Genomic DNA, 25,865 nt, shown 5'->3' on the forward strand with positions numbered 1-25,865 from the left:
TTCAGCTTATTATATATAAACTCATTCTAAAGGAGAAAAATCTTATTTGACCTCCAAACTAAGCCTGAAAGCAAATTTAGCAATCAGAATTTTTGCAAATGATGAGCATTTCTTTTTTGAGACGGAGTCTCACTCTGTCGCCCAGGCTGGAGTGCAGTGGTGCGACCTTGGCTCACTGCAAACTCTGCCTCCCGGGTTCATGCCATTCTCCTGCCTCAGCCTCCCGAGTAGCTGGACTACAGGCGCCCGCCACCATGCCCAGCTAAGTTTTTGTATTTTTAGTAGAGACGGGATTTCACCGTGTTAGCCAGGATGGTCTCGATCTCCTGACCTTGTGATCCACCCGCCTCAGCCTCCCAAAGTGCTGGGATTATAGGCGTGAGCCACCGTGCCCGGCCATGATGAGCATGATACAATTTGCCTGTATATGATTCTTCAACTTTATTAAGATAATGTTCAGGGGCACAGTAGTTGTACAGTGATTCAGTGAAATAAATTATAGTTGTAAGAGTTAAAGAAAGAGGAAAGAAACACGAAATGCAGCTTAACAGTTAAAGATGGGTTTATTTTAGAGAAATAAACCTGAGAGGGGCTCCTGGCCAATTTTGATGAGGAGCATTATCTTTTATAGACTAAGAGTATATATTAGTTTCAGGGTAGGGGGCTTATCCCAAGCTTGGAATGTTTGTATGTTGGGGAGAAGTTTATAGCAGGGTTGGAATGTCTCTGGTCAGACGGGAGGTTATCTTGGGGCTGACATCTCTCTGGCCGAAGGGGACGTTATCTCAGGGCTGGCATGTCTCAGGTCAGGGAGGGGTTTGGAATGTTTTTGGTTGGAGATGTTATTTGTGGTTTATGGTCATGCTGACCTTAGCCATTAGGCTGATGCCCTTTAGATTTAGGCGGTTTTTAATCAAGGTGAACTTTAGAATGACAGTGCTTGTCCAAGATGGTGATACTCCTGCTCTGTCAATAGTTACTTAATCAAGATGACAAATATTTATATAATTTCTTGGCAAGAGAGGATGATGTTGGAGTTGCTAAATGTGCATTGTTTTTTAGGTGAGGACACTGAGCCCCACGAGCAGGGTCACTAGGCAGTGAGCTAGTCTTACTTAAACAGGGAGCCTGATTTGCACACCTGCAGTGACCTCTCTTCTCACATCTCCTGGGCCCTAAGGAAATCTACTGTGGCTCCCAGGAACAGTGAAGAGTTAAAAAATAGTTTTAGGCTTTCAATATAAGTAATTTTGTTAGAAATTCATTAGCCTGCAATTTTGCTGGAGTTGCCATTAGCGACATCTATGTGGACTATGTTTATTCAAGAGAATGTGCAATTAAAATCACTAGGGGCAGAGAACATGGATGTATATTGGCAGGGGTCAAAAGGACTCTAGAGAGAAACACCTGGTATTTTCAGTTTAGTCATGGGACCTTTTTTTTCTAAAAGGTATTAGGATCACACATAGAAATTCCCGTAAGAATAGGCAGAATTTATGTGAATTTTTAACATGATGAGGTCTCTAGATTGAGGACCCCATACTTTGTATCTGCACTCATTCTTTAAATATGGCACAATCGTGAGTTACTAGAGACTGACCCTGTGTTTTATCTTTGTTTTCATTATACTTTAAGTTCTGGGATACATGTGCAGAATGTGCAGGTTTGTTACATAGGTATACACGTGCCATGGTGCTTTGCTACACCCATCAACCCATCATCTACATTAGGTATTTCTCCTAATGCTATCCCTCCCCCAGCCCCCCCACCCCAACAGGCCCTGACGTGTGAAAGTTCCCTTCCCTGTGTCCACGTGTTCTCATTGTTCAATTCCCACTGATGAGTGAGAGAATATGCAATATTTGGTTTTCTGTTCCTGTGTTAGTTTGCTGAGAATGATGGTTTCCAGCGTCATCCATGTTCCTGCAAAGGACATGAACTCATCCTTTTTTATGGCTGCATAGTATTCCATGGCATATATGTGTCACATTTTCTTAATTCAGTCCATCATTGATGGACATTTGGATTGATTCCAAGTCTTTGCTATTGAGAATGATGCTGTAATAAACATATGTGTGCATATGTCTTTATAGTAGAATGATTTCTAATCCTTTGGGTATATACCCAGTAATGGGATTGCTGGGTCAAATGGTATTTCTGGTTCTAGATCCTTGAGGAATTGCCACACTATCTTCCACAAAGGTTAAACTAATGTACACTCCCACCAACAGTGTAAAAGTGTTCCTATTTCTCCACATCCTCTCCAGCATCTGTTGCTTCCTGACTTTTTAATGATCGCCATTTAAACTGGTGTGAGATGGTATCTCATTGTGGTTTTGATTTACATTTCTCCAATGACAATAATGATGAGCTTTTTTTCATATGTTTGTTGGCCGCATAAATGTCTTCTTTTGAGAAGTGTCTGTTCATATCCTTTGCCCACTTTTTGATGGGGTCGTTTGTTTTTTTCTTGTAAATTTGTTTAAGTTCTTTGTAGATTCTGGATATTAGCCCTTTGTCAGATGGATAGATTGCAGAAATTTTCTCGCATTCTGTAGGTTGCCTGCTCACTCTGATGATAGTTTCTTTTGCTATGCAGAAGCTCTTTAGTTTAATTAGATCCCATTTGTCAATTTTGGCTTTTGTTGCCATTGCTTTTGGTGTTTTCATCATAAAGTCTTTGCCCATGCCTATGTCCTGAATGGTACTGTCTAGGTTTTCTTATAGAGTTTATATGATTTCAGGTCTTACATTTAAGGGGAAGAGAAGGGAAAGCATCTGGTCTTTGCTCCTAAAACAGCACCTGTCCTAGTTGAAGATGTGGTTTAGAGTATCTAATGGCCCAGAGCTTTGGTTACTCCTCACACCTTCCATTGCTCTTACACCCTCTTTCCCATAGTGGCCCCTGCTGTTATATTGCTCTCTCCCTTCCAAAGGAAGAAAGGACTGTGATAAAGTCATTTACTCTAAGGAAAGCTGTAACATTCACTGGTGATGTCATTTTAGACACCAAGAAATAGAGATATTGTAAAAATCAATACACATAGGCAAGTACACACTAGTTATCAAAATGGCCATCCTTGCACATGAAGGTGTTTTCCAGCAATTCATTATTTGTTGGCTGCATAGTTAACTGAGGGATGGCTGAACATTGAGGCAAGTTGGGCAGACCTGGTCCATGTCCTCCTGCTCATGGTTGTGAACAGAATGGAGGGGAAGGGCCAAATCAAACATCAGGTGTGGCGGCGCTAAGGTACTGTTGCCTTCAGATTTTAGATTTGTCCTTGAAGTATTAATTTAGAGGAGGAGGAACTGGCACCAGGACTGGGGGAGGTACACTTCTGCCTCTCAGGAGCAACCGCATCTTGCAATCAAATCTCAGTTAATTGAAACTTGGGGAAGAAAGATGGAAATAATAGGAGCTCATGGACATTTAAGTACGAATCCCACGTACTCTGGAAAGACTAAGGGAGATTTGGCATCATGCACAAGAGTGTCCCTGAAAGATTTTTAAACTACTTGGTCTTGGCTCGTGTGTGTGTGTGTTTAAATTATTTTAATAGTAATATATGTATTTTGTCAAAAACTTGGAAAATACCAAACAAGTACAAAGAAAGAAACAATTGCTTATAATTGCAACTCTGAGAAAAATTTTCCAATTATATATAAATAAATTAAATGTTCTTGAAATTAATCTTTTATTGCATAGATGATTATATATCCTGTTTCATTCAGTTTATATTACGAATATTTCTGTATATTATTGAAAGTCTTCAAAAAATTTTTTTTGTTTTTTGAGACAGAGTCTTGCTCTGTCACCCAGGCTGGAGTGCAGTGGCGTAATCTCAGCTCATTGCAACCTCCACCTCCCGGGTTTAAGCAATTCTCCTGACTTAGTCTCCTGAGTAGCTGGGAGTACAGGCGCCCGTCACCATGCCCAGCTAATTTTTTGTATTTTTAGTAGAGACAGAGTTTCATGGTGTTAGCCAGGATGGTCTTGATCTCCTGACCTCATGATCTGCCCGCCTCGGCCTCCCAAAGTGCTGGTTTATAGGCATGAGCCACTGCGCCCGGCAAGTCTTCAAAATATTTTAAGGTATTTTATTGCATAGATGATTACATATTCTGTTTCATTCACTTTATATTATGAACATTTCTGTATATTACTAAAAGTCTTCAAAATATTTTAAGGCTGCTATATGCCACTGTAATCTGCAGTTGTGAAATAAAAGCAAATATAGAAGGATGCAAATGAAATTATAAAATTAAAAATTTTTTAATTTTTGTAAATGAAAAATTCTTTTTAAAATGCTGAGTTTGGGGTATATACAAGGGAAGAAATAACTGATGTTCTGCTCCTAGCCTAGGTGCCCTCTTGAGCTATGCTTGTTTTATGCTAATAATCTCCCTCTTTTTTTCCTGTTTCACTTGTATGTCTGTTATTGTTGATGGAGCCAGGAGTCATCTTTGATTAATAGGTGTAGAAAACATTCAGTGTCTGCTACAGGTTGAGGTCCCTCGAGAGCATTCACCTGGCCTCCTTTATGAGATTTGAGTCAGTGGGCTGGGCCTCCTCCTTGGTGCTGTAGCCACTAACCTGCCTCACCTGTATCCAATATCAGCTCGAAACTAGCATATCCGTTTGTCCAGGTTCTAGGACACTGCTTGGCCAAGACCTTTCACTGGAGTCTCCAAAGAAGGGTGTAATTTGGGATATATATTATAATTAGCTCTGATGTCTAGTATAGCAAGTAAACAGCCCTCTAGCTTGGGTGGAAATGTGCCCTGGTCAGGCGCAACACTCCAGAAGGGCGGCAGCCACCAGACCAGACGACAGGGAAGCCCAGCTCCCAAGCAAAACCAAAAACTGGTGGGAGTCTTGTGGTGAGGGGAAAGTATTTGTTGTTTTCTGTTTAGTCTAGGGATTCACACTGCTTTTTAAATTCTGGCATAGTTCCCAGTGGCTAAAGCTGGAAAGATTCTACTGTTTCATTAAATTTTCTTTGTAAAAATGTTAAGTTGGGGCCAGGCACGGTGGCTTATGCCTGTAATCCCAGCACTTTGGGAGGCCAAAGAGGGAGGATTGCTTGAGCCCAGGAGTTCGAGACCAGCCCGAGCAACACAATAGGACCCCATTGCTACAAAAAATTAAAAAAAAAAAATAGGCAGACATGGTGGTGCACACTTGTGGTCCCAGCTACTCAGGAGGCTGAGGTGGGAGGATTGCTTGAGCCTCGGAGTTTGAAGCTGCAGTGAGCCATGATCCACTCCGGCCTGGGCAACGGAACAACACTGCCTCGAAAACAAAACAAAACAAAACAAAAGTGGGTAGTTTGCATCTCCTGACATCCTGTTTCCTTTGGCGCCCCCATCTCCATGCATCTCCATGCAGGCTCCTGGTACTGTGGATGCTGTGTTTTCGGGGCCCCCATGGGCTCTCTGTGCTGGGCTTTCCCCTCCCATCTTGCCTTACTGGGGCTTATGCCTGTTGCCGGTTCTTTATTCTGCTGCTCTTGGTGGCAATGAGAACAGAATCTAGAAAATAAAAATCTAATTTCTTTAACCAAACCATCTGCTGGAAAAGCTGTTATTAACCACAGATGCCTGATACTTTCTGACTTGCGACCTGTTCACAAGACTTCCTTTCAGCTCAAACTTCCTTGCCCTTGGCTTACCCTGTTGGCACCATGTGAACGGTGGCAGGTGAAAACAGGGCGCTTACAGTGGACCTATTTCTTAAAATTATTTTTTTTCATTTTTAATTTTTTTGACATGGTAAAATATATATAACATAAAGTCCCCCATTTCAGCCCATTTTGAGTATACAATTCAGTGGCATTCACGTTTTTGTGCAACCATCAGCACACGTTGCACATCCATCTCCAGAACTCCAGTAGAGTAACCACTACTCTATTTTTTATTTTTATTTTATTTTATTTATTTATTTTTCTTGAGACAGGGTTTCACTCTGTTGCTCAGGCTGGAGCGCAGTGGTGCGATCATGGCTTATTGCAGCCTCGACCTCCCAGGCTCAAGCAATCCTCCCACCTCAGCCTCCCCAGTAGCTGGGATCACAGGCATGAGCCACTGTACCTAGCTGTTTTTTGTTTGTTTGTTGTTTGTTTTTTTGTATTTGTAGAGACAGGGTTTTTGCCATGTTGTCCAGGCTGGTCTTGAACTCTTGGGCTCACATGATCCTTCTGCCTCAGCCTCCCGCAGTCTACTTTCTTTCTCTGTGAGTTTGACTACTCCCAACTACCTCATATAGGTGGCATCATACAATATTTGTCCTTTTTTTGTATTTCTTTTAAAAAGACTCTAGAGCATAACTGCTACTTCCAAGTCATTTCTGAGCAGGCTAGACTGGTAGTGGTAAGGACTGAGGGTTAGAGACATGCTGTGTGTGTATAAGATGTGCCTGGGCTAACCCAGCCTGTGCTGCCCTGGGGTGATGGGTTTCTGCAGCTGCTGGCCATGCAGCTGTACCCAGGTGGTTCCTGTCTAGACACCACGGCTGAGTATGTGCCATTTCTTTTGTCTTCCCTCATTCAGATGTTTGTATTTGGCCAAAATCTGATGAGATTTTTATACCATTTTTCTTAAGCAGTGGTAAAACATTCTGACTATTCAAAAAGTCTTTTTTCCACTCCAGCCCCCAGCCCTCTCCCTGTGGGGAATGGAGGTTACCCATCTCTTGGGTATCTTTCCAGAGATATTCAATCCCTATGTAATCCTATGTATGTCTGTATGTGTGTGCTAGTCTCCAGCATGGTGTGTTAATTTAATAGAATGCTACTCATAGCTGTGGTTAAATCAATACCCAGGGTATTTTTTTGTGGCTATGGAAATTCTGTTTTCAGCTGAATCATGTAATATGCTATAATTATATTTTACTTCTTGTCTTAGTCTGTTTTCTGTTGCTTATAAAAGAATACTTGAAACTGAGTAAATTATAAAGAAAGGAAATTTATTTCTCACAGTTGAGGAGGCTGGGACATTCAAGGTCAAGGACCCCCATCTGATAATGGTCTTCTTGCTGATGCGACTCTGCAGGGTCCTAAGGCAACGCAGGGCATCACATGGCGAGGGGGCTAAGCATGCTCATGTGCTAGCTTAGGTCTCTCTTCCTCTTCTTATAAAGCTGCCAGTTCCACTCCCATTAATTCTTTATCCCGTTGTTAATCCATGAATGGATTAATCCATTCATGAGGGCAGAGTCCTCATGACCCAATCACCTGTTAAAGGCCTCACATCTCCATACTGCCACATTGGGGATTAAGTTTTAATACAAGTTTTGAAGGGAATATTCAAGCCATAGCACTTAAGGACTTAGCACTTAATTAATTAATTAATTAATTTGAGACAGGGTCTCACTCTATCTTCCAGGCTGCAGTGCAGTGTGCGATCATAGCCCACTGCAGCCTCAAACTCTTGGGCTTAAACAATCCTCCCATCTTAGCCTCCCAAGTAGCTGGGGCTACAGGCATGTGCCACCATGCCCAGCTAATTTTTAATTTTTTTTTTTTTTTTTTTTGGTAAGAGATGGGTTCTCGTTATGTTGCCCAGGCTGATCTCAAACTCCTGGCCTCAAATGACTCTCTCACCTTAGCCTCCCAAAGTACTGGGATTACAGGCATGAGCCACTGCACCCAGCCCCATAGCGATTCTTGAGTAGCTTTTTGATTATCTTGAATTTAATAGTTTCCTAAGTATCAATCACTCATTCTTCTCTAAAGGAATGTATGCATCTCCTCACACCACGACAAAATTGTCAGTACTGATATTTATTTATTTATTTAGGAGATGCCTGTCCTGGCTTCTTCCCTTCTGCCTCTGTCTAATCAGGTTCGCTCCGGGTCTGGGGTCCAGCTATCTTTACTATTATTCTGAGGATCCTCTATGCCTCCTGTGGTCCAGCTCCTGTTTCCTAGAGCCCAGGTCCTCTTTCTTGGCTTCTACTCTTTTTTTTTTTCTACTTTCCTAAACTTTATTAAAGAAAAAAGTAATGGTGGTAAACCTCTAGAACTTACTCAGTTTTCTGGGATTCCTCCCCCGAGAATGTGATATATTGATTTCCAAACATGCCATAAGTGTACATGGTTCCCAATTGTACTAAATAGACTAAACAGGTGAAAAGCTGAAGTCCTAAAGTGTTCATCTTCCAACTTTTCCCAGCCTGTGGTCTGTCCTTGCATCAGCAATAATTGCCTGAACAGCTGCTATGGCTTCATTAATTTTTGTCTGTAGCTGTCCGAGCTCTTCTGTGTGCAGCAATCACAGAATTTGAGTAGCTTCATTAAGAACTGCATCTCCTGTGTCAAAACCAAGAATATGTTTGTCTAAAGCAACAGGCAAGCCCTCTTTTGTTTGATTTGCTTTAGCAACTGCATCCTGTGTCAGGTGCTCCTGAACCAAAATTTGAATTGCCTTAAGCATTACCAGGCAATCATCATGACATTGAACCTGAAGCAGGTTAGCCAAAGCCATTACACAGGCTTAAAATCAGGATTATTTACGTCCAAATTTATCAATGGTTCTGCATTTTTAGTTGCATTGTCAGCAGTTTTTGTATTATCAGGTACTAAGTCCTTGTATTTTTCAGCATTATCTCCATATTCAAATCTAACAGCTAAACCAAGAAGCCAGTCAATAGCTTCTTGTCGATCTTGAATCTTTAAACGACAGTTAACATCTCTGAGATACTTTTGAAAGAACTCAGGCCAGTCACTGCTGTGGATGTTTCTTAAATTACCTCTGTCTTCAATCTTGTAGTGTCTGATTTTCTGGTCTTCAAGCCAAACAGTGAAGTTTCTAAATTCTGTTTCATCTTTGCAGTTGAAACCGGCGGGGTTGTGGTAGTCGAGTGTGGGTCTTTTTTCTCCTACTGTGCTGCCCAGCCGGGGGCCCAGTTAGGAAACACCCGTATCTTCAGTGCTGGGGCACTTTCTTGAACTTCCCCCCTTCCACATCCAGTCTCCATGTTTCCTCTGGAGCTCCTCTTACATGGTGGTTGGGATGCCTAGATTGCTGTTCTGAGCGCGGAGCCTTTCTGGTTGAGCGACCACAGAGACTGAGCCTCCTGTTTTTCTGGGCAGAGGGAGGAGAGCCAGGGACAGCCCCTCCAGTCTCCAGCCCCACCCCACACCCCACCCTCCCAGTGGGAGCCTTTCCCTTGGATGTCTAGAAAGCGACAAGTATAATGATTTATGGAAAATCTTTGCTGTAATATAGGTGGCATGGGTCGGGCCTTGCTAATTAATGCAGGCGCCTATTTTTATCAGACAACTGCTAAGCCCTTCCTGCCTTGAATGACTAAAGACAAAATTCTGATTGAGTTCTCTTTGCATTCTGCATGCTCCTTTTCTATTTCTGGTGTGTATCCTCCTTGCTGGTTGGCTTAAGGTTCTCCTGGGCATCTTATGCAATCTGATTTCTACAGTCCAGGGTGTGCTGCCAAACGGTCCTTTGTGCCTCATAGTTTCTCGGCTTCTGGGGGCTCTGCACCTCTGCTTTGTACCTCTGGTCTGGGTGCAGTCCCCTCAGGCTGCCTTCCTGGGGCTGCGCCCCACCTCCCTCCCGGCCTTCACTTTGTCTCTGGTCCCTGTCTCCCTGAGTCCAGCTGCAAGCCTGCTGCCACTCCCGGGTCCCAGACCTTGAGGCAGAGCCAGTCTTCAAAGGCACAAGTGTCCTCAGTCTGTCCGATCTCATGGTTCACTCTGTTGAGCCCCTGGGTCTTGCCTCAAGAAAATGATGCCTCTTCTAAAGTGGATTTGTGAAATATATAGAAGCACCCCCTCTTCAGTAGCCTTGGTTTCCCTTTGAACTCCAAAGATTAGATCCATCTGTTGTGCAGGATCTTCAGGAACTGCTGAAAGCCAGGGTCACCGCTCAACCACTAGTCATTGCCCACGATGGGCAGGACATCATTCTAGGCACAGAATTCTCCCATCTTTCTTCAGCCCTTCCTGTCACCATGATATCCAGGGGGCTACCAGGAGAGGGTCAGCCAGCTCTTTATTTGGAGATATTTGTCCTGTGTATTCTCTTTTCATCTTCTCCTGGTAAGCTCTAAGCATTGTGACATCCAGCCACTGCCCCAAATCATGAAAGGATCTGGCCTTTCCTTGATCCCTGGGACCTCCCCCATGCCCACCATTCATTCATCAGGTGCATTCCAAAATTATATTGCTCCTACAAAAGAACGAGGGGAAAGGGGAAGACAGAGCATTTCAAGTCAAAGGGATGCCACTCAGATTTACACATCAGGAAATGCAATGACAGGGGACTGTTAACTCCTGGATCCTGGGAACAATAAGGAAGTAATGTTAACCTGAGTAGCTCTGACCCCCCGAGTTCTGACTGATGCCATTGTTGAGCTGTGTCTTAGCTGCTCTATTTATCACAGGCCAATGAGGATCTGCAAAATGGTATTGTTGGGAAGAAGTAAATTTAAAATGTTTAGTGTTCAGAAAACTGAATTCAACCTAAGGAAACTCTGTCTCATTCAGACCTGGGGACCTCACTCACCACCACATGTCTGCTCCAGATGCTAACCAGGCTGTGCTATCCTCTGGCAGCTGCCACCCCTGCCTATCAGGCCATGGTTCAGGATGGAGCCCCCTCTACCCTTGACAGCTTCCTGGTTTCTTTTAAGCCTTAAGCCTCAGCCCTTCACAGGTTGAGGGATGAGATTTATTTTGTTTAGAAATAAATAGGTTATACAGGGAAGCAAGCTTCTAGGAAGGAAGGTGGAACTTCCATGTTTTTCTTCTTTTTCTTCGTTCCCCTGGTCATGGTCTTCTTTGCTGTGTTTAAAGAGCAGTGTCTTTGAGCCAATAAAGAAATCCTCTGGAGAGCATCTGAAAGTATTTAAAAATGTTCCCCGGCTGAGAAGGGTGGCTCATGGCTGTAATCCTAGCACTTTGGGAGGCTGAGGTGGGAAGATGGCTTGAGCCCAGGAGTTCAAGGCTGCAGTGAGCCATGATGGTGCAACTGCACTCCAGCTTGGGTGACAGAGCGAGACCCCATCTAAAATAAAATAAAATAAAATGTGCATTTCAACATGTAAACACTGGGCATGTCCACCCCAGGAGAGATCATTAAGTACCCAGGGACTTGCACCTTAGGTGCACCTTCAAGCACTTGACCTGTGACTGCTGCAAATACAGTCATGCTGTCAGTGAGAGACCTTACAAAATGATGGCTAGGGCCCCAGAAAGTTCTAAACAGGACAAAGGCTACCAGCTCTCCATTTTTATAGTCATTGCAGTCCTGGTAAATTAGGTGAATATTGAAACCATACAAGTATGTTAAATCGAATTAGGGTCTAGTCTCAGGAGGTCATTTGGGATATGGAACAGTTGCCCTTGGCCCCTAAAAACCCATGGAGCCCCCCTAGTCATTGTGACCACCAAAAACAACTCCACAAATTTCCAAAATGCCTTGAGGGGGCAGTACCCCAATGCAGAGAACCACTGGTGCAGAGTCTACCATAGAAATCAAGACAGGTGGCCGGGCATGGTGGCTCATGCCCATAATCCTAGCACTTTGGGAGGCCAAGGTGGGTGGATCCCCTAAGGTCAGAAGTTCGAGACCAGCCTGGCCAACATGGCAAATCCCTGTCTCTGCTAAAAAATGCAAAAATTAATCGGGCATGGTGGCGCATGCCTGTAATCCCAGCTACTCAGGAGGCTGAGGCAGGACAATCACTTGAACCCAGGAGGCAGATGTTGCAGTGAGCTGAGATCATGCCATTGTACTCCAGCCTGGGCTACAGAGTGAGACAGAATCTGTCTCAAAAAAAAAAAAAAAAAAAAAAAATCAAGACAAGTGATAGCACATATATTAGTCAGGGTTTTTCCAAGAAACCGAACCTATAGGATCTGTGTCTACAGCTTTATCTAGAAAGAGAGAGAAAGAGGAATTATTTTAAGGAATTTTCCTTAATTCCTTAAATTAATTCCTAAATGATTTAGGAATTCCTAAATTATTAATTCCTTAAAATAATTCCTGTGTTTTAAGGAATTATTCCTTAAAATAATTCCTCTGTTTTAAGGAATTATTCCTTAAAATAATTCCTTTGTTTTAAGGAATTAGCTCACACACAGTGGGGGCTGACAAATATGGAATCAGCAGGGTGTTGGGTGGAGACCCATGAAAGACTTGATGTTGCAGTCTTGAGTCCTCAGGCAGTTTGGAAACAGAAGCCCCTGTTTCCCTGGGGACCTCTGTCTTTTTCTTATAAGGCCTTCAACCGTTTGGATGGGGCCTACCCCCATCATGAAGAGTAATGTGCTTTACTCAAAGGCTGCTGCTTTAAATGTTAGTGACATGTGAAAAGTCACAGCAACATCTAGGCTAGGGTTTGACCAAACAACTGCGTACAATGGCCTAGCCAAGCTGACATATAAAATTAACTATCACAGCATATGACAAAGAAGTTGAAGAAGTTTCCATCCTATAATAGGAACTCAAAGGGTAGTCACTGTAAATATCTTCATGTGTTTTTCTTTGCAGCATAACCAGTGTGCAGCGTTCAGACAATGGGTCGTATATCTGTAAGATGAAAGTAAACAATGAAGAGATCGTGTCTGATCCCATCTACATCGAAGTACAAGGTAAGTCCACAGACCAGAGTCCCATTGACAGAGAGCTGTTTGTTTTAGGGCCTGTGTTAAATGTTTTGTGTATAATACTCTAGAGTTTTGCCTGCCTATTTATAACTCTGTATGCAAACCTTGCAAATCTATCAGCACTGAAATTTTACAAGGTACTCCTCTTTGTAGTCTATAAGTAATAATGAAATGAATTCAATTCCTGAAGTTTGAGCTCTATTCTAGGCATTAAAGGTGAGATAAAAAGAGATTGTGGACTTCCTTGTCCACAGATTATTGACAGTAAAAATAAGCTGAAGACTTCTTTTTAAGAAGCAAAATGCTTTCTACTATCCAGTTTCCAGTACTGGTACCAGATACCACTCACCTGGTCAAGTGGCTATTGGCTTATTATTCGGCATCTTTTCCTGTCTTGCCTATGCAGACAGTGAAACCCTGGAGGGTGAGTGGTTTTCCTCGACTGGCTCCACAGCTCAGCCTGAGACTTCTTTTGGGCACTGGTATCTGTCAGGTGCATGGTTCAGAGAAATTCCATGACATCATATGAAGGTCCGTGGGGATGAAGAGTGAGACATCAGGCTAGGAAAAGGCAATCTCTGCCCTCAGGGAACTTGAACTCTAATGGGCAATGTGAGCTGATGCACAGGTGAACCAGGCCAGGTGAGCCCAGGTCCTGGTTTGGTGCCCTGATTTGGGGGTTTGCATGCCTGGTTCTGCAATGGCAGGGCTGCAAGGAGGAAGCATCTTTATTATCACCCTCAGAGGTCACTCCTCACTACCCCTGGGGGCTTCCCTCTGGGGCCCTTGTGCCCGTCCTCTCTGAGGTGCCCCTCTTAGCAGAGCCATTAGGTCACCTCCCTTTTCTACTTTATCCTGACCTTCCTTGTCACAGGCTTTAGAGCAGGTGATTAGCTTTTCAATCAGAAACATCTCCCACTGAAAGTCTGCTATGCTACCCATTCTTTTGTGAACCTGAAATTGATGCCCACCAATGTGGAGGGAAGCCTCAGGGAGCACAGATGGAAGGAGGAGGAGTGAGTGGGGAAGACAGAGGGGAGGGGGAAGAGACTCCCTCAGAGGAGTCTCTTCATGACCTTTGCTCTAGGCCCATCCCAGGCTGGACAGCTCTTTTTCAGGGTTACATCAACACCAGCTAAAGATGGGGTTTCCTACATTTGCAGCTAATTTGGGAAAAAAATATTTACAGGAGATTTTATTTGTCAGAATCCCAGAAAAATGCCCAGAACAGGAACATATTAAGTCCAAATAGAGTTTCAAAAAAACCTTGAAACAGGATAAAAGAATTCCATTTCACATAACTGCCACGTCATTCCTGCTGGAACCAGATCTGTGAGTTCCCAATCCCCAAAAGAACACAATTAGCTGGACTCGTTATATTTTTGAACACCTGCCCCAAATAAGTACTGACTGGCTTTCTCTGAGCTTCCTTGGGACCTTGATTTTGGAAAGTACAGTAGATTTAAGGATTGTAACTGCAACTGTGTTTATACAGTTTTCATGAGAATTTGCTTTGAAAAGCACTCAGCCTTATACAAGGCTGTGGATTTTAAAATTCCTTATGACCCATCTGAAAGTCACACACATAATAGAATGTCTTCGTACCATGGACAGATCTATTACATAGCTTTGTTTTACTCTGCGTTTATTTTGGTAAGAAATACTGAAAACCTGCCAACTAGTCAGTCCCAGGAGTTTGAGCAACACCTGATGTAAGAACTGCCTGTGGCCTGCCTTCTGGTAAAACCAGTTCTGAGTCACTATTTATAGCCCCTTTGGCAAAGCATCCTAGAAAGCTGGCTTAAAGTAGACTGGCAGGAATTAGCCTCTGTGCTCCTTCTTATCCAACTTAAGGAGGTGAAAACTGATTAATACAGACCTGCCTGAGGCAGTAGATAAAGAACTCTTGTTTGCCAAGGCTGGGCGCGGTGGCACGCCTATAATCCCAGCACTTTGGGAGGCCAAGGGGCAAGGATCACTTGAGATCAGGAGTTCGAGGCCAGCCTGGCCAACATGGTGAAACCCCATTTCTACTAAAAATACAAAAATTAGCCAGACCTGGTGGTGTGCGCCTGTAATCCCAGCTACTTAGGAGGCTGAGGCAGGAGAATCACTTGAAACCAGGAGGTAGAGATTGCAGTGAGCCGACATCAGGCCACTGCACTCCAGCCTGGGTGACAGAGCAAGACTCCATCCCCACCCGCCCCCCGCAAAAAAAGAAATCTATTGCCAAGTTCTAGTCCAGTTTCCGTTCCCCTTTGGGCTCTGTCTCTGTTTTCAGATCTGAAACATTCTTTTGTGTAACGTTTTCTCCGCAGGACTTCCTCACTTTACTAAGCAGCCTGAGAGCATGAATGTCACCAGAAACACAGCCTTCAACCTCACCTGTCAGGCTGTGGGCCCGCCTGAGCCCGTCAACATTTTCTGGGTTCAAAACAGTAGCCGTGTTAACGAACAGCCTGAAAAATCCCCCTCCGTGCTAACTGTTCCAGGTAAGTCCGAGCCGTGGGCTTATTGATTTATTCTCTAATAGCGGACAGGATCAAAAGTTTGGCGACCCTTGCTGTGGACCACTAGCAGGCAGTGGAGACAGGTGAAAATACAGGTGTGGCAGCAAAGTTATGGGACCAGGTAGACGGGAAGGCAGGTGGGAATCACAGATGTGAGAATTCACAGGCCAAGGTAGGGAAATAGGTGAGGGCCTCTGGGGGTACATAGGGTTAAGTTGTTGAAGTGGCCAGAATCCCTGAGCCCAGGCAGCAGGAGCCCTGCTCGCATCTCCCGTTGTAGCTGTGGCCTTGCTGGTCTGTCAGGTCTTGCGTTTATGGAACCACTGACGTGAAGACCTCAGTGGATTTGACACCGAGAGAGTGGATTCATCATGGGGAGCTATTGCAGGAAGTGTGAGCCCTTGTGGGATTGTGGCTGAATGGACATTCCATGGTCATCTTGATTTCCATCCAAATGAAAGTGGCCCAGTTTTAGTCCCGCACATCACTGATGATGCTCTTGTCAATACCACTGGCGTTTCCCATGCACTGAAGTCAGTGGGCTCTTCTGTGGCTCCTCTCATTGCATCTTTCAGCAACATCAGGCAAGGTTACCACACTCCCTCCCTCCTTCCTTTCTCCAGGGACTGCTGTATGCCTGAGGCTGTTCTAGGCCTTCAGGACACAGCATGGACTTTTGGAAACACTGTCCTGGCTTCCATTTCATTGAGTGACACCAATTCATTGCTCCTCTTTTGTCATTGACTGGAGTTTTGAATGGCAGGGCTCAATCCTGGGTCCCCTTCTTTTACTCTGAGATGCTTCCCCTTGGGAGAGTTTCTTTGGGCCCATGGTTTAACACCATCTATAAGAAATGACCTTGAACTCCAGCCCAGACCCCTCTCCTAAGTTGCAGGCTCATGTATCCAACCGCCTCCTTGGCATTGCCACTTGCTGGGTACATAGGCATCTCAGAATGAAACTCTTAACCCCAGACTTGTTCCACTCCAGAATTCTCCATCTTAGTGAATGATATCACCATTTTCCCATCCTTCCTTTTTCTCATTTTTCATGTTGGCATCAGCAGTTCTGTCAGTTCTGCTCCTACAATACATCTGAAATCTGTCTTTTCTCCACCCTGCTGCCAGCACCCTGGTCCATGTCACTGCCAGCTCTTGCTGTCGCCTCTGCAGTAGCTTCCTAACTGGGCCTTTTTGCTCCCAGCCTTGTCCCCACTCCCAACTACCCTCCTGGGTGGCAGATGACATCACCTGCCTGCTGAAAACCCTGCAGTAGCTCACTTCTGTCTTAGACTGTCACCCAGTCCTTCCTGCCCTTTCCCTAGGGGCTGCGTGTCCTAGCTCCTTCCTATCTATCCAACCCAGCCCCATCCCATGCTCTCCATCCTGCTTGTTAGGCACGAGTCACATTGATTGTCTTTCACTTCTCTAGGCACATCCTGTTCCTTCCTGCCTCAGGACCTTTGCACTGTCTCTTCTATCTGCTTGCAGTGTTCTTCCATCGGCCCTTTGTCCCATGACCCAACTCAAACATCACTTCTTCCGAGAGGCCATCCCTGATCACTCTTAACTGTTTTAGGTCCCCTCAATCCCATATTCCTGTGTACTCCTCCATTGCACTTGTCACCGTCTATAATTACCCAGTTTATTCATTGGGTCTCCTTGTCTAGCTTCTTAGAGAACGTATGCTCAGTATGGACAAGAGCTTTGTCTCTCCCATTCACCTCTGCACTGCCAGTGGCTGAAAAAGTACCTGCCTCCTAGTAGTACTCAGTAAATATTTATGGCTAGGATGGATCAGTAAGTGAATGCCAGCCCCTACCTATTAACTCTGAATCACTTTTCTAACCCGTGACTTCAGGAGGAATGTTATGGTTTTCTCTCCTTCATCTGAGTTTTCTTTGAGTTTTTTTAGGGAATTAATTAACTTTTTATTCAAAATCAATTTTAAAAAATAGACTCTACCCTTTATAGGATGATCACTCTGAAATCCCATAAAGACTTATTTTCATTGAGGTAAAATTGACATACAATTAAGTGCATAGAATTCAGTTGTACAACTCAGTGAGTTTTCCTAAGTGTAGACACCCATGTAGCTACCACCTCGGTCAAGATATAGAATATTGCCATCACTTCAGAAAGTCTTTCATGATCCCTTCCGGTGGGTCACCATCTCCCATAGGCAATTCTGTTCTTATATCTGTCATCATAGAATAATTTTGCCTGTTCTTGAACTTCAAAAAATGGAATATAAAGTATGTACTTTTTTGTGTCATATGTACTTTCCGTGGCTTCTTCCACTCAACATGATATCTTTGAGATTCATCCATGATGTTTTATCACTAGTACATCATCTTTATTTTTATTTTTATTTTCAGAAGGAGTCTTGCTCTGTTGCCCAGGCTGGAGTGCAGTGGCGCGATCTTGGCTTACTGCAAGCTCCGCCTCCTGGGTTCAAGCGATTCTCCTGCCTCAGCCTCCTGAGTAGCCGAATTACAGGCACCTGCCACTACGCCTGGCTACTTTTTGTATTTAAGTAGAGACAGGGTTTCAGCATGTTGATCAGGCTGGTCTCGAATTCCTGACCTTAAATGATCCGACCGCCTCCACCTCCCAAATTGCTGGGATTACAGGCATAAGCCACCGTGCCTGGCCAGTACATCATTTTTTATTGCTGATATAGTACTCTGTTGTATTAATGTGTTAATTTGGTTTATCCATTTGTTTGGTAAACATTTTGGATATTTGTGGCAGTTGGCTATTATGAATAAAGCAGCTATGAATATTTGAGTGCAAGTCTTTTGGAGGACATATGTTTTTATTTTGTCTTGGATAAATGCCTAGGAGAGGAATTGCTGCTTCATATGTTTAACTTTTAAAGAAACTACCAAATGGTTTTCCAAAGTGATTGTGCCATCTTTCATTCCAGCAACAGTGGATGAGAGAGTTCCAGTTGCTCATCGATATGTTTACCAACATTTGATTTGGTCAGTCTTCTTAAGTGTAGACATTTAGTGGATTTGAAATCTAGTAGATTATTGTGGTTTTAGTTTGCATTTCATTTTCCTGATGCCTAATTTTAGACAAGACTTAGAGAAGATTTTAGTGTCTTTTCTTGTGCTTATTAATCAGTCATGTCTCTTTTTTGGTGAAGCGTCACTTCAGGTCTTTTGCCCAATTCTATAAAAATCCTAGAATCCACTTGACAATGTTTACACAAAAATACCTGCTGTGATTTTGTCTGCAATCGTATTGTTTTTATAGATAAGTTTAGAAGAAAAAGACATCTTGACAATATTGAGCCTTCCGATCAATGAATACATTATATCTCTTCATTTATTTAGGTCTTCTTTAATTTCTCTCAGCAATTTTTGTAGTTTTTGTTGTAGAGGTCTTACAAGTCATTTGTTAAATTTTTTTTTTTATTTTAAAATTGGAATTGTATGTACTTAAGGAATACAATGTAATGTTTTGAAATACATAGTGAACTGATTATTCCAGCCAAGCTAATTAATATAGCTATCTTTTCACATAGTTACCATTTGTGGTGGAGTTGGGGGGGCGGGGAGGGAGGGAGGCGACAGGGGAGGGCATGTAGGAGGATGAGAACACTTAAGATCTACCCTCTTAGCAAATTTCCAGTATACTGTGCAATTTTGTTAACTGTGCTGTACATTAGATCTCTATAACTTATTCATCCTGTGGACTAAAACTTTCTACCTTTTGACCAACATCTCCCCAGTCCTCACCCACCTCCACCCACCCTTTTTAACCACAGTTCTATTCTTTGTTTCTGTGAGTTTAACTTTTTTAGATTGCACATGTAAGTGAGACCATGCAGTAGTTTTTCTTTTCTTTGTCTGGTTTATTCACTTAGCATAATGTCTTCCAGTTTCATCCATGTTGTCATAAATGCCAGGATTTTCTTTTTTGTACAGGCTGAATAATATTCCCATATATATATATATACCATAATTTTTTAATCCATTTATCTGTTTATGGACACTTACATTGTTTCCATGTCTAAGCTATTATGAATAATGCTGCAATGAATATGGGACCACAGATACCTCTTTGAGATCCTCATACCATTTCCTTTGGATATATATACCCAGTATGGGAATTGATGAATCATATGGTAGTTCTATTTTTAATTTTCTGAGGAACCTCCAAACTATTTTCCTTAATGGCTATGCCAATTTACATTTTCATCAACAGTGTACAGCCAATCAGAATGCATTAATTTAGTACTTATGTACTAATAATAGCATATTTGATTTTATTTCCCAATTATTTACTATTAGTAAATAGAAAATAGATTTTTGTATGTTTTATAAAAATAGGGACAAAATCTGTCCATCTCTGTTTGTCTAGAACTTTTCTGTATGTTTTCTCAAAATTAGAAGTGTGTTTTTGTGACAAGATGTGCAAATTATTTTAATACCCAAGGCTGTAGTTTGTCTTAGCTTGGAGATCTGATTTATTTCTAAAAGGTCAGTTACACCCTTACAACGACCACCTATTTTGCATTTCAAGTACTTTACAATTTAATTTTACTTTTTAAAATTTGAAGCTTTTTTTTCTTTTCTTTGGTAGAGAAGACTTGGGCTCACATTTTTTTCCAGGGTGTCACATGAAAATTCTCAAGGTGGACTACTAGGTTTAGCTGGAATCAATCTGACAGTGTTCAAATCATCAGTACCCTTTAAAAGAGTCATTGGAATTACATGATGATCTGAAAAGTTTAGGAGACAGACCCAGACAGCAGGGCAGCCTAATCCAATCATCCTTAAAAATCTGAACAGTCAGAATAGAACTGTAGCATACAGCCTGTTGGTCACAGGAACAAGAACTATTTGTTCATTTGCATCTCACCAAATTCTTACATGCACTGATCCAACAAATGAGCCAAAACTTAGGCTCCAAAAATGTTCATTTTGGTCTTCTAAAACTCTGTAAAGTCTATCCAGGGTAGATACCTGTCTGAGTTTGTCCAGCTGACCAGTGCATGGGGTGGTGGAACCGAGTGTTGTTGCTTTCCCACTGTACACACTCATGGAATCCACAGTACCACATGCTGTCAGGGCAATGGCTCCACACTAATCTTCTCTGTTATTGTTCCAGTTTTAGTGTATGTGCTACCAAAGCGAGCACCACCAGTATTTCTTTAGGAGGGATATCTAAATGGGAGTTGAAGGGAAAAGTGAACATATTCTAAATTTTAATACATTCTAATCTCCCTCCAAAAAGGCCTTGCAAGTTGGCAATCTTTTTAGTGGAATATGGTAATATGTGCCCTATATCACATACACACAGTATTCATTCTTGACTTTTTGCCAGTCTGATGGCAAATACTCTCATCTGTCAGAATATCTGATTTACGCCTCTGCCTGTTTCCATGAGACCGGGGGGCTCTTGAAGGCAGGAACTGAAGGATTTTTTGGCCACATATTCAGGGGTCTGGTTCAGTGCCTGGAACGTGGTAGTTGTAGAAATGACCAATAGGAGAGCACTTGCGGCAGCATTCACCAGAAGGTGCTTCTGAATGTGGGTGTGCATGATGAATTCACTCTCCATCAGGGGCCATCAGGTACCAAAAACCAAAAACTGAACCATGATGATGGAAATCCTCACTAACATTTCACCAGCTGTTCTAGAGTTTTTAGAGTAGCGACAAATGTGTCCGTAAATGAAGAACTCTTACTTAAACTGCTGAGTCGAAATTCTAGTTTCTAAATCAATACGCAGTATACTGCACTGCTCAGGCAGTTTTCCTATTTGTGAAGGGTTTGGAAAGTGGGGCTGCTGACTTTATTTTTCTTAGTGACAGTATTTATTAAATGCCTGTTTCATAGTGAAGATGGTCTAGCTCATGCTATACAGTGAAGTGAAGGCCTGGAGGAGTAATCATATATTCAAGCTAGAAACCTGAAACTTACCCAGATTCTTCTCTCTCGCCCATCTAACAGTCATCACCAAGATCTGTACATTGTTCTCTCTTTTTTTTTTTTTTTTGTTTTGATATGCAGTTTTGCTCTGTCGCCCAGGCTGGAGTGCAATGGCGTGATCTCTGCTTATCGCAACCTCTGCCTCCAGGGTTCAAGTGATTCTCCCGCCTCAGCCTCCCAAGCAGCTGGGATTACAGGCACCCACTATCATGCCCGGCTCATTTTTGTATTTTTGTAGAGATGGGGTTTCACCATGTTGGCCAGGCTAGTCTTGAACTCCTGATCTCAGGTGATCCACCCACCTTGGCCTCCCAAAGTGCTGGGACTACAGGCGTGAGCCACTGTGCCCGGGCCCTGTACATTGTTCTCAAATGTCAATTGTGCTCATTTCTTCCTCTGCCCTTCCACCACCATGGCCTTAATTCAGGCTTTCCTGGTTCATCGCCAGGACTGTTGCTGTCACCTCTTACCTATGGTCCAATCTTTCTTGTTCTCATCCCCCTACCCCACCACCATAGTGAGTGATGCTCCACCTTGTGATTAAAGAGGTTCTCCTAAAATACAGAGCTTCTCATTCCTGGCATGACTCCCCACTACATGCAGGTTAAAATCTACCATTTTACCCTGAAGTCTGAGACCCACTGGGGCTTCAGCCTAACTTTCCCACGGTCTGCGCCTGCCTCACCTGCAAAGGCACCTGTTTGTGAGACCTGATGAACTTTTCGCAGGCCCATGAGTGACTGTGCCTTCTTGCCAAGCTGCCTTCTCATTGTCTGGCAAACCCCTGTTCACTTGACATACAGATCACGGCTCTCCTCTGAAAACCTTCCTGGTCACCCCCTTGTCTGTATATTCACAAGGCCTCTTCCCCATTGCATTGAAGAACAAACCCTCTATCTATTTGTCAGGCCTCCAAGAAGACTTACTAATCAAGTGATTATTATGTATGATTTATTAGTTAGGTTAGCCCCATCACCCAGCACAGTGCCTGGCACATAAGAACTATGTGAATGAATGAATGAACTAATGAGCAAACAAATGAATTACAAATAGTCCCCGAGTTTTAGGTCCTTTCACTGGGACAAAGGGACATCATGATAATGAAGTAAGTTGTATTTATAAAATTATTTTTACATTTAAACTCTTATCTCTTTTCTCATTTATATCTCCAGCTGGTCCTGTAAATTAATAGAACAGGATCTTTAATGTCCATTCTGTAGACCCAAAGGGCTAAAACAAGTCCAGGGAGGAAGGGCGTGGGGCCCAGGCTGCTGACTGTGGGGATTGTGCTGGGCTCACAGGGGTTACTCTAAAGTCAGCTAGCTGCTGACTGTTCCCTTGTGTCTGCGTTTTGTAACAGTATAAAAGAACTATGTAAAAACTTATTTTTAATTAAATTTTTTTTAATTTTGAGGAAGCTTTAGTTTGATACCTGAGTCCCTTCCAGTAATTCTTATATGAGGAACTAGGTGCTGAGGTCAGCTTTGGGGGGCCTTGTGCAGAGCAGCTGCCCCTGACATGCTAATGTAAATAAAGCAGTGAGTGTTCGCAGGGAGACGCCATTCTATCTGAAATTGACCCCTAAGTAAACTTTGCCAACCCCTTCTACTGAGGGAATGCTAAGTGGTTTAAATAGCCGATTGTTTGGACTGCTTTGAGCAAGCATTGTTTATGGAACAGGAAGGTCATATGCCTTTTCCCCCTTGATACAAGTTTTTATTTTTCCTCTGTGTTGTATGAGCTTTCTTTAAGGGACATGAAAAGAAGTACTTTGTCTAAAGGACATTATTCTGAGTGAACAAAGCCAATCTCAAAGGTTACGTGCTGTACAATTCCATTTAGATAACATTCTCAAAAGGACAAAAGTTTGCTAATGGAGAACATATCAGAACAATTTCAGGGGTCAAGTTTGGGGGTAGGATGTTCTATAAGGGGGTAGAAGAGGGATCTTCTTTTTGGCAATGGAACAGTTCTGTAGCCACAAATCTGTACCTGTCATAAAATTTCATAAACCTATACACTCATTCTTCCCCCCAAAATAAAACAAAGCAGAAACTGGTAAAATCTTAATAAGGCCTGTGTTTTAGTTAATAATATTGTACCAAAGTCACTTTCCTGGTTTTGATCATTATACCATGGTTATGTAAGATCTTATCATTGGGTAAAGCTGGGTGAAGGGTGTACAGTAACTCTGCTATTTTTGCAACTTCTTGTAAATCTAAAGTTATTTCAAAATAAAAAGTTTCTTTTTTAAAGAATTTTATCACGGGCAAAACCAAATCCCAAAATAAAGAGCAGAACTGCAAAGAGCTTTAGCTTCATGGTGTTCAATGGTGGAGTGCTTTATAAGTTAGCGGGTAAGCATGTTCTCACTCATAGGTGGGAATTGAACAATGAGAACACTTGGACACAGAAAGGGGAACATCACACACCGGGGCCTGTCATAGGGTGAGGGGAGGGGGGAGGGATAGCATTAGGAGATATACCTAATGTAAATGATGAGTTACTGGGTGCAGTACACCAACATGGCACATGTATACGTATGTAACAAACCTGCACATTGTGCACATGTACCCTAGAACTTAAAGTATTTAAAAAAAAAAAAAAAGTTAGTGGGTAAGAGCTCTAGCTTTGGCATGTAGACTGATGCCACTTTGCTGTCATGTATCCCTGGGCAAGTTACTCAACTTCTGTATATAAAATAGGGATAATAGCAGTGTCTACTACATAAAACATTTATGAGGTTTCAGTGAAATAATGAATGTAAAGCCCTTGGTACCAGGATTGCCTATAGCAATGATTGAAATGCTACCTATTATATTTTTTGTGTTGTCATTTTTATATGCAATAGTTACTAACTCATTGTCAATTTTAACCTGCCTTTCTGTTAACAGTGGTGGGCTTGCGTTGATCTTTCAGGCTTTTCTTTTTTAAAAAATACTCATTTTATATTTAAATCCACATCTAGGAAACAGCTAAGCTAGCTTTTGTTTTAGTTAGCTGGATATAATTATTAATATCCTTGTAATAACAGAAACAACAATAATAACTAGAATTTATACAAATTAGTTCATAATGCCCACAGTACTTTCTGTAAAGAATTACTTTGAATCACATAGCAAGCTGTGATAATTAGGCAGTTTTGTTGTTGTTGCGTTTAGAGACAAGGTCTTGCTCTGTCACCCAGGCTGATGTGCAGTGGCGTGATCTCTACTCAATGTAACCTCAGAACTCCTGCACTCAAGCAAATCCCCCTACCTCAGCACCCCAAGTAGCTAGGACTACAGAGATAAGAAGCTTTTTTCAAATTTTTTGTAGGACAGGATCTCACTATGTTGTCCAGGCTAGTTAGGCATTTTTAATACCCATTTTACATGTTAGAAAAACATTTGGAGCTATTAAGAAACCTGCCTTCTTTTTTTCTTTTTTTGTCACCCAGGCTGGAGTGCAGTGGCGCGATCTCAGCTCACTGCAAGCTCCACCTCCCGGGTTCACGCCATTGTCCTGCCTCAGCCTCCCAAATAGCTGGGACTACAGGGGCCAGCCACCTCGCCCAGCTAATTTTTTGTATTTTTAATAGAGGTGGGGTTTCACCGTGTTAGCCAGGATGGTCTCGATCTCCTGACCTCGTGATCCGCCCACCTCGGCCAGTGCTGGGATTACAGGTGTGAGCCACCGCGCCCGGCGAGACCTGCCTTCTTAAGGTCTATTCTCCACATGGCCGCTGGAGCAATCCTGATACAAGTCAGATCATATCGGCCCTCTGCTCAGAGCTCTGGGTTTTCTACCCAACTCAGAGAAAAAGGCAAAAGGCCTCTCCCACATGTTGCCTCTGCCTAGAACCTCCCCAGGCCCCCGAGTATCAACTTGGCCCATTTCCTCACTCCTACTCTTTCCTCAGAGGCCATTTCTCAAGGAACCACCTCTGATGCCCCCCGCCCATCATTTAAAATGACAGCTTGCTTCCCCACCCATCCTGACCCTGATCGTCTTCTGTTTTTCCATAGTACTTATCACCTTCTAATATACCATACATCTTACTTATTTATCAAGGTTATTATTTATTGCCCATTTCTCCCCCCTGAAAATGTGAGCTCTATAAGGGTGGGGATCTTGGTTTTATTCATGGATATATCTCAAGTTTCTGGAAAAAATGTCTGGCTTGTAGTAAATACTCAGTAAATATTTGTCAAGTGGACGAAAGCAGAGCAGATAGAGAGGTCCAAGTTAAGAAGCTACCTCACTTATGCAGCATGATCTTCCATTTGTTGCTTCCTTTGGTAGAAAGATGGACACTAGGGAAAAAAGAAAAAGAAGGGACAGAATTGTTTATCTAGTTAATTTGCAGGATTGCTTAATCCAGAACTCAAAGAACTAGCTCAACTGTGCTCTTAGGAGTTGCTCCCTCAGCAATTCGGATTGTCCTTCCCTCAAGGGAACATCCTGTTACTGAATGTTCCTTAAAAATATCTTTCAGAGCTGTGTCATAAATATCTTTTCTCAAACCAGCAGAGGACCAAGCAAGAGGGGTGTGAACCATCATAATGGAGTTGGGTGAAAAGGAGAAATTGCTCTGAGAGGGACGACCTACCCACTAGAAGAGGAGTTGGCTCAGGAGACTGTGGGGGTTCCAGTGCCCGGGGCCATTCAGGATAGAGTGGGTGGGAGGGTGGAGACTTAGGGAGGTGGATGCTTTTTCTCCCTGGAAAGTCACAAGGGTTTGGGGCTATAAAATGTCAAGGTCTATTCCAGTCTGGTAGTTACTGTTCATCCACA

At 42.8% G+C, this 25,865-nt stretch overlaps 1 protein-coding gene and 2 pseudogenes across 2 annotated transcripts in view; 1 reads left to right on the forward strand and 2 right to left on the reverse strand.

The window, feature by feature from the left end:
* The window catches only part of MERTK (MER proto-oncogene, tyrosine kinase), a 133,567-nt gene that overhangs the window by 34,317 nt on the left and 73,385 nt on the right, over positions 1–25,865 (forward strand). For both annotated transcript variants that reach the window (XM_031008269.3, XM_055378291.2), the window contains exons 3-4: positions 12,517–12,617; positions 14,951–15,124. In XM_031008269.3, coding sequence (XP_030864129.1) covers positions 12,517–12,617; positions 14,951–15,124 — 275 coding nt within the window. The remainder of the gene's footprint in view (positions 1–12,516; positions 12,618–14,950; positions 15,125–25,865) is intronic.
* On the reverse strand, positions 8,155–11,172 carry LOC101123935 (RNA transcription, translation and transport factor protein-like; annotated as a pseudogene).
* Positions 15,159–20,718, reverse strand: LOC109025499 (zinc transporter 6-like; annotated as a pseudogene).

The sequence above is a fragment of the Gorilla gorilla genome, chromosome 12, assembly GCF_029281585.2.
Source record: "Gorilla gorilla gorilla isolate KB3781 chromosome 12, NHGRI_mGorGor1-v2.1_pri, whole genome shotgun sequence".
In the NCBI taxonomy this organism is placed as follows: Eukaryota; Metazoa; Chordata; class Mammalia; order Primates; family Hominidae; genus Gorilla; species Gorilla gorilla.